At 39.3% G+C, this 16,004-nt stretch overlaps 1 protein-coding gene across 2 annotated transcripts in view; it reads left to right on the plus strand.

Annotated features, from left to right (window-relative positions):
- The window catches only part of ENPP2 (ectonucleotide pyrophosphatase/phosphodiesterase 2), a 96,410-nt gene that overhangs the window by 26,461 nt on the left and 53,945 nt on the right, over window positions 1–16,004 (plus strand). For both annotated transcript variants that reach the window (XM_024572063.4, XM_045181645.2), the window contains exons 3-7: window positions 6,582–6,737; window positions 10,728–10,853; window positions 13,397–13,457; window positions 15,072–15,169; window positions 15,389–15,468. In XM_024572063.4, coding sequence (XP_024427831.2) covers window positions 6,582–6,737; window positions 10,728–10,853; window positions 13,397–13,457; window positions 15,072–15,169; window positions 15,389–15,468 — 521 coding nt within the window. The remainder of the gene's footprint in view (window positions 1–6,581; window positions 6,738–10,727; window positions 10,854–13,396; window positions 13,458–15,071; window positions 15,170–15,388; window positions 15,469–16,004) is intronic.

A 16,004-nucleotide genomic window follows, 5' to 3' on the forward strand; every position in this document is an offset into this window, starting at 1 on the left:
GTCATAGTGGGATGTGGTTGGGGTGAAAAGTGAGAAAACAAATCATAAAAATTGCACCCCCGGGGAACCAAGTGGACACAATGAGTTGTCTTCTGTTGGGAAAGGAGAGGAGAGTGGATCCAGGCTGGAGAATCCCATTTTTATTGGTAACAAATGCTCTCTTCAAAGACCTCTTTTTCTTGTTCCAGACAAGTATGACTCCCATTCACACCAACTGTAGCTGCACAGACGGGAAGGGCCATCCCATCCTTAGCGCGGCCATGTGAGCCAGCCAGCCGCTTGACAGCCTTGCTGGTTCTCTCCAAGGCGCCCTCACAGGAACTTTTTCCTGTTTTGTGTAATATATCGCTTTGGCTAAAACTGCTATTAAAAGCCGTTTTCTTAATGAATGCATAAAATCCAGCCACTCATTATTTTCACAGTCAACTTTTCATTTTTTGGAAACCGGTCACGAAAGTCCTGGACCTGGCACCCTGAATTCATGTAACTTGCTGTGTGGTCTTGGGCAAGTCACTTGTGAAGTCTGTTTCCTTAACTGTACAATGAGGAGCGGGCCTGGATGATTTCCAGTTTTTCTACTGGACTGAAAGAAAAAGCCCATGGTTCTGCCTACTCTGTTTCATTGCCTCTGATTTTATGTGCTTAGACTCCACTGGAGAACTTGAAAAGTGTAGACCCCATTTATGGAACCTTGAATATATTTTGCATATAATACATTGCTTCCGTACATGATAAGAAACAACTATAAGAACTAATGAAATAATGCAACTTCTTAGAAAATAATATAATTTATATTATAGTAGATAAATCTAACTGATCTTAAGTGTACTACAGAATGTTTGCTTTTTGAATTATTTGATTAAATCATGTATTATTTTAGGCCTCTATGGAATCTTCTAAAGTAATTTATTAGTGAAAATTCTACCTATAGGAAGCTTAGTCTTGGGATACAATGCCGTTTAAGTCTGAGTTGTAGGAATTTAGTATGCCAGCACACTTTTTAGTTTTGATTTTTCTATTAATGTAGCTTGCCTGCTGTTTAGGCAAGACCAGAGCTGTACTTTGGCAATTGGGTGAAAGCCTAGTGCAGAGACTTTAAACATTCTTTATCTTGTTAAACATAATATGTGCCTCGAAAGGGCCTCCCTCAAATAACACGTGCGGCTGGTTATTCTGTCAGCCAAGGTTTCACATCAGAAAACACTGGGTGAACTTTTCTGTGCATATGAGAACAAGATACTAGGAAGAAAGGCAGCTATGCCTGTGTTTGACGACACTTTTATGTTCAACGAAATCCCAGGAAGCTCAGTGCTTCTAGGTTGTTTCACAAAATAGAGGGACACAGAGGGCATTAATATGTGGCTGGCTTCAGACTGATGAGAGCAGATCACCCACTGAAAAGCATGCAGGTTCTTGTTTGGTAAACACGGTTCTTCAGAGTTCTCAACGATAGCTGGGAGCATTCTACACCCACGCAGCCCCTCGCTGCTGTACTATGGACTGGGGTGTTAGTTTCAAGGCTCTGGCAGTGCAAACACACTGTTATAATTAGTTAACCAGCACACTTGTCAGCTGGATTTATTGTTGGGACCTAGTGATCTATCAGACGTAATGGCGGAATGAGATGTCTTCTACCAGATCATAGAAGATCAATAGATTTAGTAGAAGGTCTGAAATGAGCTAGTTATAATTCCGTTGGGTAAATGTGATGGGCAATCAGGTAAATGAGACAGCGGAAATAAATTTCCACAGAAAATGGAAGTAATAAGTGCAATTTAGTTTGACGTCTCTGCCCCATACGTACATCTGGTGCTGCCAGCTTGATTCACCTTTAATGTTGCAAGGACTTTATGTGTATACAGGTGTGTGCGCACTTATGTATGTGTGCATGCACGTGTGCTTATGATGGTATTGTCTATTTTTACTAACGTTTGTGGTAGACACTCTCAGTCTCCAGGTGAAATTGGGATGTCCTCTGAAACATAAGTAACTTTATACTTGAAAGATGAAGGGAAATTTGTAAGCTTGCAAATATCTGGCTAATAAACTTGAGAGTGCAGTTCAATTTATTATCATTTTTAGTGGCTTGGAACTTTAAAAGTATGCAGATGTGCATGAAATTCGTGGGTGTAAATGTGAAGTGAATCTCGCTAACAACTCGATGAGCAAAGCTTCCCTTTGTGAATCATAGAGAAACCAGACAATGATAACAGGAATGCGAGGGTTCGTGCCCATTGGATAACTTGAGGAATCTCATTTTACAATGAAAATGAAAAGCCATTTAAAAGATGGGCCAGTACCATTCAGGAAGCTGCAAAGCTGGCAGAAATATCAGCCCTGCTCTGCAAGGAAAACTATCTCAGGGTGTCATAGGACTTTATGTTAAATTTACTGTAGAAACCAGGGCGTTTCAGTCCACGGACTGAAATGACCCAGATCCGAATCTAAGGAGGGCATAGATTTTTCAGTTCTTTGTTACATGGGGCTTTAGGGTAGTAATTTTTCATTTATCTTAAAACTATATGGAGTCCTCTATCTCGTTTGTGTAAACAGAAAGTTCAGTCTTCAACAGTGTTCAACATAGATTCCTGAATCAACAAAAAAGTCAACAGATCTTCTAAAACCATGTCTTAAAAAGAACATCTGAAATAATTTGGACCCTATGTACACAGTTTCATGAAAACAGCACTGTAGTTATATCCAGATGATCTAAACTTTCACCAGGCCTTTGCTAGCTCAAATTAGGCCTAGAGATCTGATTTTCCAACTGGAAAAATGGAGATAATGTTGCCTCTCTGTTGGAAAAGATTCTTGAAAGAAAATGCCATATTAATGCTGATGACAACAGAAGGTGTTAAGTATATAATGCTATGTTTAATTTATGTTCAATTAACATTTGAAGGCCAGTTTTTAAATTTTTATCTTATCGTTTTGACAATACCTGAGATTTAAATACGACAGTGTTTCACTGTCTGGCAGCAGATTTGCAAATAATTCAGACTTACACTGCTGGCTACCATCACAAACGCTGCTTGAATTTGTGATGCTGCTTGCATTTGGTTTAGAGGTTACATTCAAATTTTTAATTTTTAAATTGGAGTTTATAGAGATCTGCTTTATTCTAGTGTATAAGGTTTTCTACATGAGGGTGTTGTATTTATAAGTACATGGGAAGTACAGGTGTTTGTGAACTTCCCAGGCAGACCTATTTATTTAGAAAATGGTCTATGAAATCTGGCCCGGCAGCCATGAAGAGAAGAGAACAGTGATGCTGGCAGGAATGGGTGTTTCTGGAAAGTGGTGTATTTAGGAATCAGGCCTGTATGTGAGTGCTGTTTACTAAAGCATGAAGTCAAAAATATCAAGAAAAAAAAGACAACTTCACTACAAGAAAGTATGACCAGGAGGAAAGAATCATACATTCCAGAAGAGGCATAAGACATGTTAAATTCTAGAGCTGGGTGGCATCTTAAATGCCTCCCAGTTTCTCAGCCTCCTTTCCCTGCCCTTTGTGCTTCGGAGAGGATTGGTGAACATGGGAACATGTTCTGGTCCAAGTCTTGGGATTATTGGATTCAAGGTGGTACATGGCCCAATCCATCTTCCCCCTTCCCTTCCCGCCTTTGTCACCTGAATCCACATTAGCCAAGAATGAATTTTGACATCTGTATCCCTAATTCACACATGCCTGGGAATTTGATCTGGAAGCCGTTGGCAACCCAGTCTTGAGTACAATGCTTTTCAGAAGATACATCTTAGCCTTATGAGTGTAAGGGCCATTCTTTCTTAACAAAGCTGCCTTCAGTTTAAGGGTTGGCATGGAAAATTATAATTCAATGGAGTCAGCTATTGCGTGAGATTTAGTTATTTTCAAAAACAAAGTGAGGGACAAATTTAGAGAGTGATTAAGAAGATAGAAAACATCCCATTGATAGAAGGAAGAAAGGTTAAAAAATGGCTAAGAATTCATATAAGGATTTTGAAAGGAAAGAAAGAGATAGTGAAGAGATTAGAGGAGGGAAAAGCAAAGGACATGAATGGAAGGAAATTTCAAACATATTCTGGGATAACATAAAGAAGAGGAGATAGGCCAAGTAAACAACTGTACACACAGTATTCGGAGATTTCTTCACATTATCTCAGCTCTAAGCATAGCTAAACATATTTATGTATGTAGCTCATGGGAATTTATTAGTCTCCTGTTGGACTTCTAAGGAGCAAACTTAAAGAAATAACTCAATGATAAGCATTTTCCTTATCTTTATTTTCACTACAAAGACTTCCTTCCTTTTTTCACATCTCAATTCCCCTTCTCCCTCTCCTCCAGTTTCTTCTGGTCCAGTGTGTGCTGTTGACAGGTTGGCCAAAGTCAATAGAAAAATGTGGTGTATGAGCCGGAGGGAAGGTATTGCTTTGGAAACCTGACATTATTTCCTAAACTGAACTGGCGTGGTTTTGTATGTACAATTTCAACATCCCAGAATCAACCGAGCAAAAGCATTTCTCATCTCATGGTCTGGTGAATCTGTTTGCTTTAGTCGAACGGATCTGATGCCATAAAGGGTAAAGTGGGTGCTTCTGACTTCAAAGAGGACAGAGGAGTAAGGGATGAACAGGATGTTCAGATAAATGGCTTTGATAAACCTAGAAATGTCACTTAGCTTCTGCTGTCCCCTGTGCATCTGCGTTTTCTTGATTTTAAAACTAGTGCGTGCTGATTATAAAAAGTATAAACATGTAAATAAGGAAACCAAATTACAAATTGCATGTCATAAATAACATTTATTAGGATATTTATATTTTATCTTTTTGTTTATTGCCTTTTTTATCCCAGTTATAGATACTATTTACTATTTTAACACTGTTCTGTACTTTAATCTTTAAAAAAAACTTGTTTATATATTTTGTAGATCTTTCCATGTTAGCCAACATGGATCTGCTCATTCGTTTAAGGGCTGGGCAATATTCCACTTATGGCTAGAGTGATTCTTTCTTGTACATATATGTCTTGACAAATTTTTGCAAATATATATGAGAGATAAATTCCTAGTAATAGGATTTCTGAGTGAAAGATTCATATGCATTTATAAAAGTGATAGGTATTTCTAAATTGTGTGATACTTTACAACATTTTTTATATCTAGCAACAGGTATGACACTGCTTATACATTCTGTTCACCAGAAAGTGGTTATTTTGTAAGCGAGAATGAAGAGCCAGTTTTATTTTTTCCGGACAGCAAGTTATTCCAGCACTACTCGCGGATTAAACCTTCACTTACTGATTAAGTTTTCATTCTTCCTTTGATTTAAAATGTTACTTTTCTAATACAAAATAATATTGAATGTAAATTGTAATTTTAAAAAGTTAAAAAATTACAGTGTTACCTTCATTGTAAAATAAATTCTCAAATAGTTGGTCCTGTTTCTTGTCCCTGCCCCAACGCTGATCTACTCATTTTCTAGTTACCAAACTATCATAACTAACTTCAGAACATGTGTTACTATCTAGGTCTTCGCCAAAGTCCTCTCCCTTTTTAGTTTTCTCTATTTTCATATATTTATTTTTGATAAACTTTTAATATTCTCTCAAGTTTCAAGTAATCTTATTGTGAATGCATGGAATCTTTCGGTTTATTTAGGAAGAACTGATATTTTTATAATATGGATATTTTTATGTTCAGGATGGTATGTCTTTCCATTTAGTTAAGTCTTTTAAAATATCTTTGTGTAAAGTTTTAATGTGTTCTTCATGTAGGCTCTACACAGGTCCTGTTACATTTATACCTAGATATTTTATATTTTAGGTACTATTATGAATTAAACTGCCATTTAAGTTTTGAACGTATATTGCTTATACACCACAAATTTGTGGAATTTTTCTCACTTCTTCCCCCACTTTAGCTGATTCTTAAGATTTCTAGTTAAACAATTATCATATGACAACGCTGAAGGAGGGTTTGTTTCTTTTTTTGACAAGCCAAGGTTGTCAAATTCGTGTTTGTGCAACTCTAGTTACGAGCGTAGATTTAACGGCTGGGAGAGATTGAACAAGTCTCTATTCCAATCCCGTATGGTCAGACTGTTCTCAGAACATTTAGGCTCAATTTTCCTTATGAAAAGCTGTGGCTTTTAAGATAGGGAAAGGAGCTCTCATTTCTCAGTATGTGTATCGAAGTTCTCTTCTGTCCTGACGTCACTGGCATCCACAGAGACACTAACCTGCACAGATTCATAGTCACAATTGTAAGAAGTAATAAAACCGACAGCCAACACTTGTCACACTTTCTATATGTCTGACTACCTGCTAAGTGTGCTCTACCAGCGTTCTGCATGGATTGTTTCATTTAATTCTCATTATAACCTCAGGTGACTTTTATGAGTCCCCTCACTTTACAGATGGGGAAACTGGCACAAGGAAACTCAACAACCTGCCGAGGGACCATGCCCAGCAGGTGATGGAGCCAGGCTGCTCAGCCAGAGTGTGGCTGTGTCACGGCACTGTACCGCTTCCCATGCCACACCCCCCCATGGTGACATGACCCACTTCCCAGTCCCATTGTCTTTGTCTCTGTGTCTTGCAGTGTTGTCAGACTCCCCCTGGACCAACACCTCCGGATCTTGTAAGGGCCGATGCTTTGAACTTCAAGAAGTTGGACCTCCCGATTGTCGCTGTGACAACCTGTGTAAGAGCTACAGCAGTTGCTGCCATGACTTTGATGAGCTTTGTCTGAAGACAGGTATGCAACTTTTGAGTCCTCCGGCCTCAGTTAGATGGCTTACAGCCCCCTGCTGTTGTACACGCTGGCACTGACACCCTGCTTTGGCCGAACCAAGCTGTAGGTTTGGGTTTTGTTTCTGTTTCTTGAATGATTGTCAACGTATAATAAGTGCACCTGGCATAACCGTTGTTTCCCACAGGGCCCACCAGAAGGAGGTTTTTTGCAGCTATAGTCATTTCCTGGTTTTGGAAATACTTGTGGCCAGGCTTTTTTTTTTTTTTTTTTTTATCTCCATCATTTCTCTCTCTTGCTGTCAATTCCCACATTCACTGCTAGGGCACATGGACTGAAATTGTACACATTCTCAAAGCGTTGGTTTCCTTTTTTTTGGTATCTATTTATTTTGCACAGTTTCTAGCATTTCTTTATTTCATCTTATCATATGGTGACTATTGTTCTACCCTGATGCTATTCCCCGTTCTCTGTGCAAGTGGAAAATTGCTCTGGAATTCTACTTGGGAGCACGTGCTCAGGGTAGCACTCCAATCTCTTCCTGACTTTTCAAATATTTCTTCTCTACTAGAACAGTCTGTAGAATATGTAGACTTTTGAGTGAATGCACATGAGTTGAGAAGAAGCACCTTGGGAGACATTTACCATTCTGCATGCTCTGTTTGCAAAGCCCAGCACTTCATGTAGAACTTTGGAGATGCCTTGCAGGTTGTCCACCACGCCTCTGGGCAACATCACATTCACACTCTCTGAGGAAGATGACGACCTGGGGCTTCAGACCACTGGGTGCACAGATTCCCCAGCTCCACGGACAAGCTGTTACTTGTTTTTGGACTTTTATGATAAGATGATTCTTTCAAAAATCTACCTTCTATTATCATTGATGTTACTCTGCTCTTTCTAATGACATCATTAGAAACAGAGACATTATTCTTCTCTACTAAGGAAATAACCCTTAATTATATGAAAACTGACATCAACTTCTTTTCTAGTTCTGATTTATTTCTTTCCCCCAAATAAGAAAAGTTTTATAAGGTTGTGTTTTGCACAATACATTTTCTAAACATTTGGCCCCTTTTCTTGGGGGGGGGATTACTCTCCTTTAGAACTCCCCCCAGTTTCCTTAGTTGTAACTCTGCAAATTTAAATGCTGAGAACCTTGTAAACTGAATATATGGATGGAACAGATGTTCCAGCAGAGTCCTTTGGCTCTAAGACATTATTCAAGCCAGTGGTCTGTGTTTGCTTGGCACTGAAGAACTAACTAACATTTGACGTTTCCTTTCTACCTCGAGCACCTCATCCCTGACACATCGTCTCAGCCCTCAGGACTCCTGATCTCCGAGCTCCTTGCAAAGTTTAATGAATCTCCTGGCTCTGGCTTAGCTTTCTCCGAATGTAGCTCATGTCTTTCTTCCCAGGTTTAATAAATATGGACTACAGTAACATTTTTAAAGTCATTTATTCCCTGTGCACAAGGATAACGTATGCCAAATGTGGAAGAATCAAATGTCAAATAATAGCAAAAAGTTAAAGAAAACAGTCTTTGAGATTTCACTTTGCTGACACAAGCACTCTCTGGAAATAAGCACAATCAATATTTCAGTGTAAACTCTGACTACTTTGTGTGCGTGTTTAGAACGTATGGGTGCACGTGTATTTACACATGGGAGTATATGCAAGTACACATGTGAGGAGAGCCTTGTGAGGATGTGTCTGTATTTGTATATCTCTGTACACATCATCCTTTGAATGCCTACATAGTATTCCACTGAGCAGCTACAACCTACTTCGCTGAGTCATTGATTAGCACTTATATTTCCCCCCTTTGCTATTGTTAATATATCAATGAACGTTATTCACGCATATTTATATTTTTGTCTATTTTCCTTAAAATTAATTCCTATAAGTTGGATTTGGGGATCAAAATGTACACTCATTTTAAAGAATTAAAAATATATTACAAAATTGCCCTCTCAAAGTTTATATTTTTCTCAAAGGGCACAAGAGCTTTTCACTACTGTCTTTTCAGCAACTCTTATTTAAAAAAATTTATATGCCCATTTTGAAGCCTTTTTCTGATCTGATAGGTAGCTTTCTTACGGTCCAATAAGGTTAAATGCTTTTTATGTTTATTCCAATGTTTGCTTTGAAAATTATGCAATTGATTGACTCATACCTTGCTTATAGTTCACGCCGAACCCTGAGTTTTTTAAAAATTTCATTCTTATCTGAAGTCAGTAGTTCCTCAATAAGTCTAACTTATTAATAGTGATGCTCTCTGTTAAGCAAAGTGATTTTCTTATGGAATTAGAGGAAGAATAAAAGTATGTTGGTGGGTCAAATTAACCTTGAACTGGGGGGAAAAACCCATAATCTCCATCAGTCAAAGTAACCTTGGAAAAGTGGCTGTTTGGGGTAGAAGGTCTGGATAAAGGAACCCCAAGCATTTAATCTGCTTGGGAGGAGAAGGCAGTGAAGATAGGGGAATGGAATCAGAGAAAGGAATCAGGATGCACAGGTTGGTCTGAAAGAGTGGAAATGGACATGGACATGAAGGACAGTGTGGTGATTGCTGGGTGGGGAGGGGCATAAAGGGGATACATGGTAACGGAAAACATACAATAAATTAAAAATCAGTAAATAAATAAATAAATAAAATAATGGAAACAGTAGTGGCATGATTTTCTAGAATGGCAATGAATAGCTCTTTACCTGCTTTTTCACCTAACAATAGTATATCTTAGTAGAATATTCTTAAAGAACAGCATTGCTTTCTAAAATCATTGCCTTCCACTTTTGACATATTTTAAGAGATAATGACTTGAAGTGTCCTGTAGCTCAGAGAAGGCTTTCTTGACTGTTCCTTCTCAAGTAGCAGCCCCACCCCACCCCACCCTATCACCCTCCGCCCATGCCCTCCCGTTCTTTCCGTTAGCAGCGGCACTCAGCACAACCGACCTTATCATGTTTCCTTATTCACTTGCTTCTGGTCTGTCTATCCCAGTTGGAACGTAAGTTCCACGAAGACAAGTTCTTCACAACGTCCCCAGCATCTGGACCGTGGAAAACATAGTAGAAGGATTTATTGAATAAATGAATTAACTATAAAGCTTTTCAATGTGACAGTCCTGAATTTAAAGAGTCATACTTTATTTTCACGGTAATTTTCAATCAGATGCAATAAATGTTCATGGAATACCAAGCATGTGCTAGGCACAGTCTCGGGCACTGGAGATAGAATGGTGAAAAAGGTGCATTTTCCTGCCTTGGAACTTAGAGTCTTGTGGTCAAAAAAGCCAGGCAAAAATAAAACATGCATTTTAAAAGGAAAATATTACTTTTCTGAAAATGTCCTCTTGGGAGAGTTGAGCTGTGAGCTCTCAATGGAGTCCGCTCAGACAGAAATCCACCTCGTCCACGGGCCCCCTCAAACGTGGGGACTCTGACCTCATTGTAGGTAGGGCCCAATTTGGTCAATGATTGGAACTGTGAATGTTTTTAACATCCATTTAAGAATCTTTGTATCTGTTTAGGACTTTAACCTCCAGGTGCATCTTATAGTAGGTTGAGGCCATTTAGTTGCACAGTCATTTATTTTTAAATCAAGCTGATTTAAATGAAGTAAAGCTACTTTGGAGAATAAAAGAGCTGAGCTATAGTGACTACACCTACAATGGTAAATACCCCATTACAAACCTCAGATACCATACATTTCATTGGGTCTTTTAGGAGAGTTCACCGTCAGTAAGAGTTCGTTTTTCCCAAAGGAGCTCAATTGTGTTTGGCTTTGTACTCTGACTTAAAAATTAGACGTTCGTTCTATTTGTAAGTCCTCCAAATATCGTCTGGGCTTCAGGCCAACCCTAATTTCACAAGCAGATTAAACAATGTGGGATTTTCAGCTCTTTTTGTTGGCAACCCTCATAAGCAATTGCGGCCTCTTTCATTTGGTTTGCGCGAAGCAGTGAAAGTGTTTTCTTGTGCCGACTTCAGCTGGTGGCTGGGAGTGTACGAAGGACAGATGCGGAGAAGTCAGAAATGAAGACAATGCGTGTCACTGCTCAGAGGACTGCTTGGCCAGGGGAGACTGCTGCACCAACTACCAAGTGGTTTGCAAAGGTACCCGTTTCCCTGGAGTGGCTTGAGCTGTATGAGAACAGAAACTGGAGATGCTCCAAGACATCCTGGATATTGGGGATGTAACAGCTTGGATAAGGGCTCGAGAGGAGGCAGTGAGATGTGCCTTTAGATTTCTCACATTTCTTTCTTAGTTTTGCTTCCCTGAATGTCACCGATCTGAAATAACTAGGGAACACCCCCAAATTCCCTACTTAGATAGAGCCACTGTAAGGAAGAGATTTCTAAAGCTCCTGTCTCGGTCTCAGGTCTGGTTTCCTAGAAGCAGAGCCTGAGAGAGGAATCCCATACATGGGATTTACTGAGGGAATACTCGGCAGGAAAATTGTGTCAGAGAGCAAGGGAAGTGGAGGTGAGGAGGGGAAGCGAGCAAGAATGCAGCCTCACGTAGTTTCTGCTTGGGCTGCTTCACTGCAGGCTCTGGGAAGTAAGTCCGAGCCCTTTCCCTTGAGGCCAGGGGTCCTGACAGCTGTAAGCCGAAAACTAGCAGCAGCTTGAGGACAGGGCCCCAGCGGCTCCTGTCCTACCCCAAAGCCGTACGTGTGTGCGCTCTGACTTTGGATGCTTGACTGTAGAATATGATGGTTTTATTCTGATAATAAATACTGGTCAGTGGGCTACCAAAAATGTAAAAGATGCAGTTTCTGTCTTCAAGGAGTTCCAGTTGCCATGGTACCTACTTATAAAAGTTTATGGGAAGATCCAAGAACCTTTATGAAAAGTTTGCAAGTCACTTTTTAGTGTCTAACTTAAGTCCTTTTTCTTAGCGGTGGTGTGGAACATTCAAGAAGAGTTTCTGTTCAGCGCAGGGAATATAGACAATAACATTGTAGTAACTGTGGATGCTGTCAGACGGGCACTAGACTTACTGGGAGGATCGCTTCATAAATTATATGAATGTCTAATCACTGTGTTGCCCACCTGAAGCTAATATAATATGGTATGCCAACTGTACTTGAAAATTAAAAAATAAAAGTTAAACAAAAGATTTTAGGGAAAAAGCATATCACTTCTGAAACATGCGTAGTGCTCAGTTTTGGCAAGACGGTATTACATTAATCTTAGGTTTGGAAAATTTCCCCTATCTAAACAATCATTGTAACTGTGGATAACACATACCTTTGAGAATTTGTTGCCTCTTCCCTTTTTTTCCCTATGTAGTAACTGTACCAAGAGGCCACAAAGACTATTAGATGAGAAAATAAAGAAAAGGTCCTAGGCGTCCTTGGTCATTGAGTCATTAAACATTGGCTTTTGTTGACTTAAAACTCTAGTTTCAGGACTTTTGTGAAGCCCAAGTCTGCCCCCTGGGTTATTTCACGTGGGGTGAAGCTTCCTGTTTTAAGGACCACGTCTTGCACAGTCATCACTAGTTAGATTCTTGTTGACCAGGGAGGTTTCCGAGGCTGGTTACAAAGGAGCAATTTCATCAAAGTATTGGCCACAGATTTTACTTATGTTTAAGATTCATGATTTTTGTATGTTTCACAACAATTTAAGGTACAGTATTTTGCCATGTATAATGCACATCCATGTTTTTGGCCCAAACTTTCAGGAAAGAAAAATCTTCCGTTTTCATTTTTTAATTCAATTTTTTATTTATTCCTATTTAGAAAGAAACTGATGATCATGTTCTAGGGTATTTTTTTTGCATACAGATATCATTGTTGCTTTCTAGAGTTACACTTTTAATGCATAAGCATAAATAAAAGACTTAAAAACATTTATATATATATATAGAATTAGTACTACCCATGCATAATGTGCATCCTTATTTTTCCTTCAACCATTTGGGCAAAAAAGTGTGCATTATACATGGCAAGATACAGTAAATGGTTTTGATAATTTTTATTTCCTCTAAGGGAAGCCACAGTTTTGATCTGAGTTCTTTCTCTTCTCTGTTCTCCATGGGGTAACTTAGGAGAGGGAGGGTTATGCTCTGAGATCTTGGTGGAAGATAAAAGTGAAATATAGCGTTGATTTTTTTCCCTTTATTTTTATTGTTGACACTATTACAGATGCTTCTATTAAGATAGCATGCTTTTTATTCCTGAATTCCAGGGCTGTACCCAGATCCACTGGCAAATCATCTATTGCATCCATCATCCCTGCACATTCTATGCCCTGTTCCCCAATCTAAGGGAAGTTGTGCCATACTTTGTATGGCTTTGAGATGTTTGGTGGCGGAGAAGAGAATGTTCCATCTAATGGCCAAATAGTTTATTTCTGGAGGGAAACATAGTGTTTTATTCACTGACACCACTGTTGTTTTTATCTAGAAGCCATTTAGACTCCGAAGGCTTCCATAAACACCACTTGGGATTATTAAATCTTAGCTTTCTCATTGTGTATGAGTGTACTTTAGGAAGCCAAGCCAGACACGAGGCTGTGTTTCAGTTTCTTTTTAGATGTTGTCCCATTATACACGTGCCAACCAAGATGCAGGCCCAAGAATGGTACTTGTCAAGCCTCTGGATGGCATTTTTCATTTGATTCACCAATGAATTTACCCATTACTCTTCTAGGAGAGTCACACTGGGTGGATGATGACTGCGAGGAAATCAAGACACCAGAATGCCCTGCAGGGTAAGTGTATATCATGAAGAGTCTAAAAATGCACTTGGTTAATGAAATATCACTGGATATAGAGGGATAAATGGTTAAAAAGGAGGTCAAACTGAAATCCTCTTATACAGGCAAAGAAACATATGTCCATCTTAGCTGAAGATTTCACAAAGTGAATCTAAATATCGCTTAAGAGGGCAAGAAACTTTTTCCCGTTTTTTCCCCACCGAAGTGCGGCTTTTGCCTTTGTCAGGGGGTGGGGTGGGCAGAGGGAAAGATGCTAGAAACTGTCAAAAATGCTGCAGAAACTTGACAAAGCACCAAAGTGAAGTGACACCCCATAGCTCAGGTGTGACCAGCATAAGGCACTTATTATGCCTTTCAGGAAACTGTTGAAAATTCATGGCCCCTTAAAAAGCAGGGCAAAAATAAATTTTCAACAAGTGTGTTTTCATAAATGCATTTGTTCGAGTGCAAGTTTTGTTTGAAACATAGCTTGGGGCACGAAATCCAAGTATTTAGATACTGTCTTGATTTTGATATCCTTTTTAATGTTCATGAGCCACCTGAACTTCTTTGGATTTTTAGAATGTCAGGGCAGTAGTTTCTGACTGTCTAAAACATAGTTATTTTTGAGGAGAAACCATTCCAAGTGACACGAGCCTTGTTAAATAACAGCAATGATAAGAATGAACTCTGACTGGTCATTGTTCGAAATGCCTACTATTTAAAATATTCCTTGCTCTTTATGTGGCTTCAAATAAACTCCAGCCTATGCTTGCTGGATTATCATTCAGCTACTAGAACCAGTTTTGTATATAGGTTAGTACTCTCAAGTCTGATTCGACAACTATATATTTAGAATATAACAAAGGGCCTATTTTATCAGATCCTGCCCTAGATAGATGGCTAGTCTAGTCCTTTATTAATGAACTTTTTATAGGTTTTCAATAATTTAATTATTTTTGCAATTATTATATAATTAAACCTAAATTAATTTTTACTAGTGCTTAGTTCTAGTGGCAGGAATGCTACTGCTCTTAATTTCATATTCATTTGTTCATGTGATAAATATTGATGTAGCCCTACTGCGGGTCCAGAAAATAGAAAAATGAGTAAGGCGCAAACTGTGCTTTTTAACTAGCGAAGGAGATAAACATGTTAACAGAACAGTGTACTATGAAAAAATATATGTAAATGATAAAAGAGGTATGAATTAATATCTTAAAGGAATTCAGAAGTGTGGGCAACTGATATCATAGAAGAGGAAAACTTAAGCTGGGTTTTAAAGAATGAGTAGAAGTTTTCCAGGTAGCAAATGAGAGAAAACATAGTCTCAGCAAATGTAACAGCTTTTACACTGGGAAAAGCCTTGTCTGCCGTGTGAGAGGCAGCTGTGGAGGGAGTTCATTAGGGGGAGTCAGTCCCTTCCCTGGCTACTTCATGACTTTGGTCACTTAACTCTGAACTTCAGGCGCCACAAATGGTACGTGGCTGGAAGCCCGGGCTTGTACAGATCTCTTCATTTGAGGTTTCATCTTGGAAACCCTTGGTCCCAATTGTTGAGAATGACTTGGCTTCATGGAAACTCTGTGGCGACGATTTTTCTAAAGCTTTAATGTGGTACTGTTTAAGGTTCGTTCGCCCTCCATTAATCATCTTCTCCGTGGATGGCTTCCGTGCCTCCTACATGAAGAAAGGCAGCAAGGTCATGCCTAACATTGAAAAACTCAGTAAGTCACTTCCATACTGTGTTCTCTCATCTGTCATCCATGGTCTGCGAAGTGAGTGCTCAGCGGGGGGCTGGGAGATCTGTGGACACGTGGCTTGAAATGTATTTTATTATTCGCAATATGAAAGCGAAGGGTAACACATGCCTGTGAGAGTTTATGAAGTGGGTTCTCTGCACGGAGTGGTTTCTGTTGGTTCTCCCGTCCTGATCTCGCCTGCAGGGTCTTGCGGTACTCACTCTCCTTACATGAGGCCTGTGTACCCGACGAAGACTTTCCCCAACTTGTACACTTTGGCCACTGTAAGTACTCTTTTCAAACGGTAGAGAGTCAAGGGGCTGATTGCATCCTACAGTGACCGGGAGGGAGATTTTTAAAACGTGTTTCTTAGTGTTCAAAGAAAACCTGTCTGTGTCCCATCCTCTCTGCCTCAGCTGTTCTCAGTAAACGCCTTCCCCAGCCTTGTTGGCGGCCCAGTGTCGCTGCAGCTTTAAGACCGTAGCCCGTTTTCCAGTCCTGTTCCGTCTAAATGCACACATTAAACCTCTCTCAAATACCACAAGAGCTATTGTGTGTTTTCTGAGTTTTCAAGTAAAAATATTGACTTCAGGGCTGCTGTGTTTTCATTTTCAGATACTTCCAATTCTACCTTGCTTTCTTCTTTAAAAACATGCTTAATTTATTTAATTATTATTATTTTTTGGCTTGGGGTTAGAAATAGAACTGAGAAAAATGTATTCAGAAAGAGAAATTTTTGGGGAGGCACATAAATAAGTTTCAGTTAAAGGTTAATTTGTTATAATAAAAATTGTTGTCATCATGTTAAATTGCAGCAGTT

Source organism: Desmodus rotundus, chromosome 8 (genome assembly GCF_022682495.2).
Source record: "Desmodus rotundus isolate HL8 chromosome 8, HLdesRot8A.1, whole genome shotgun sequence".
Classification (NCBI taxonomy): domain Eukaryota; kingdom Metazoa; phylum Chordata; class Mammalia; order Chiroptera; family Phyllostomidae; genus Desmodus; species Desmodus rotundus.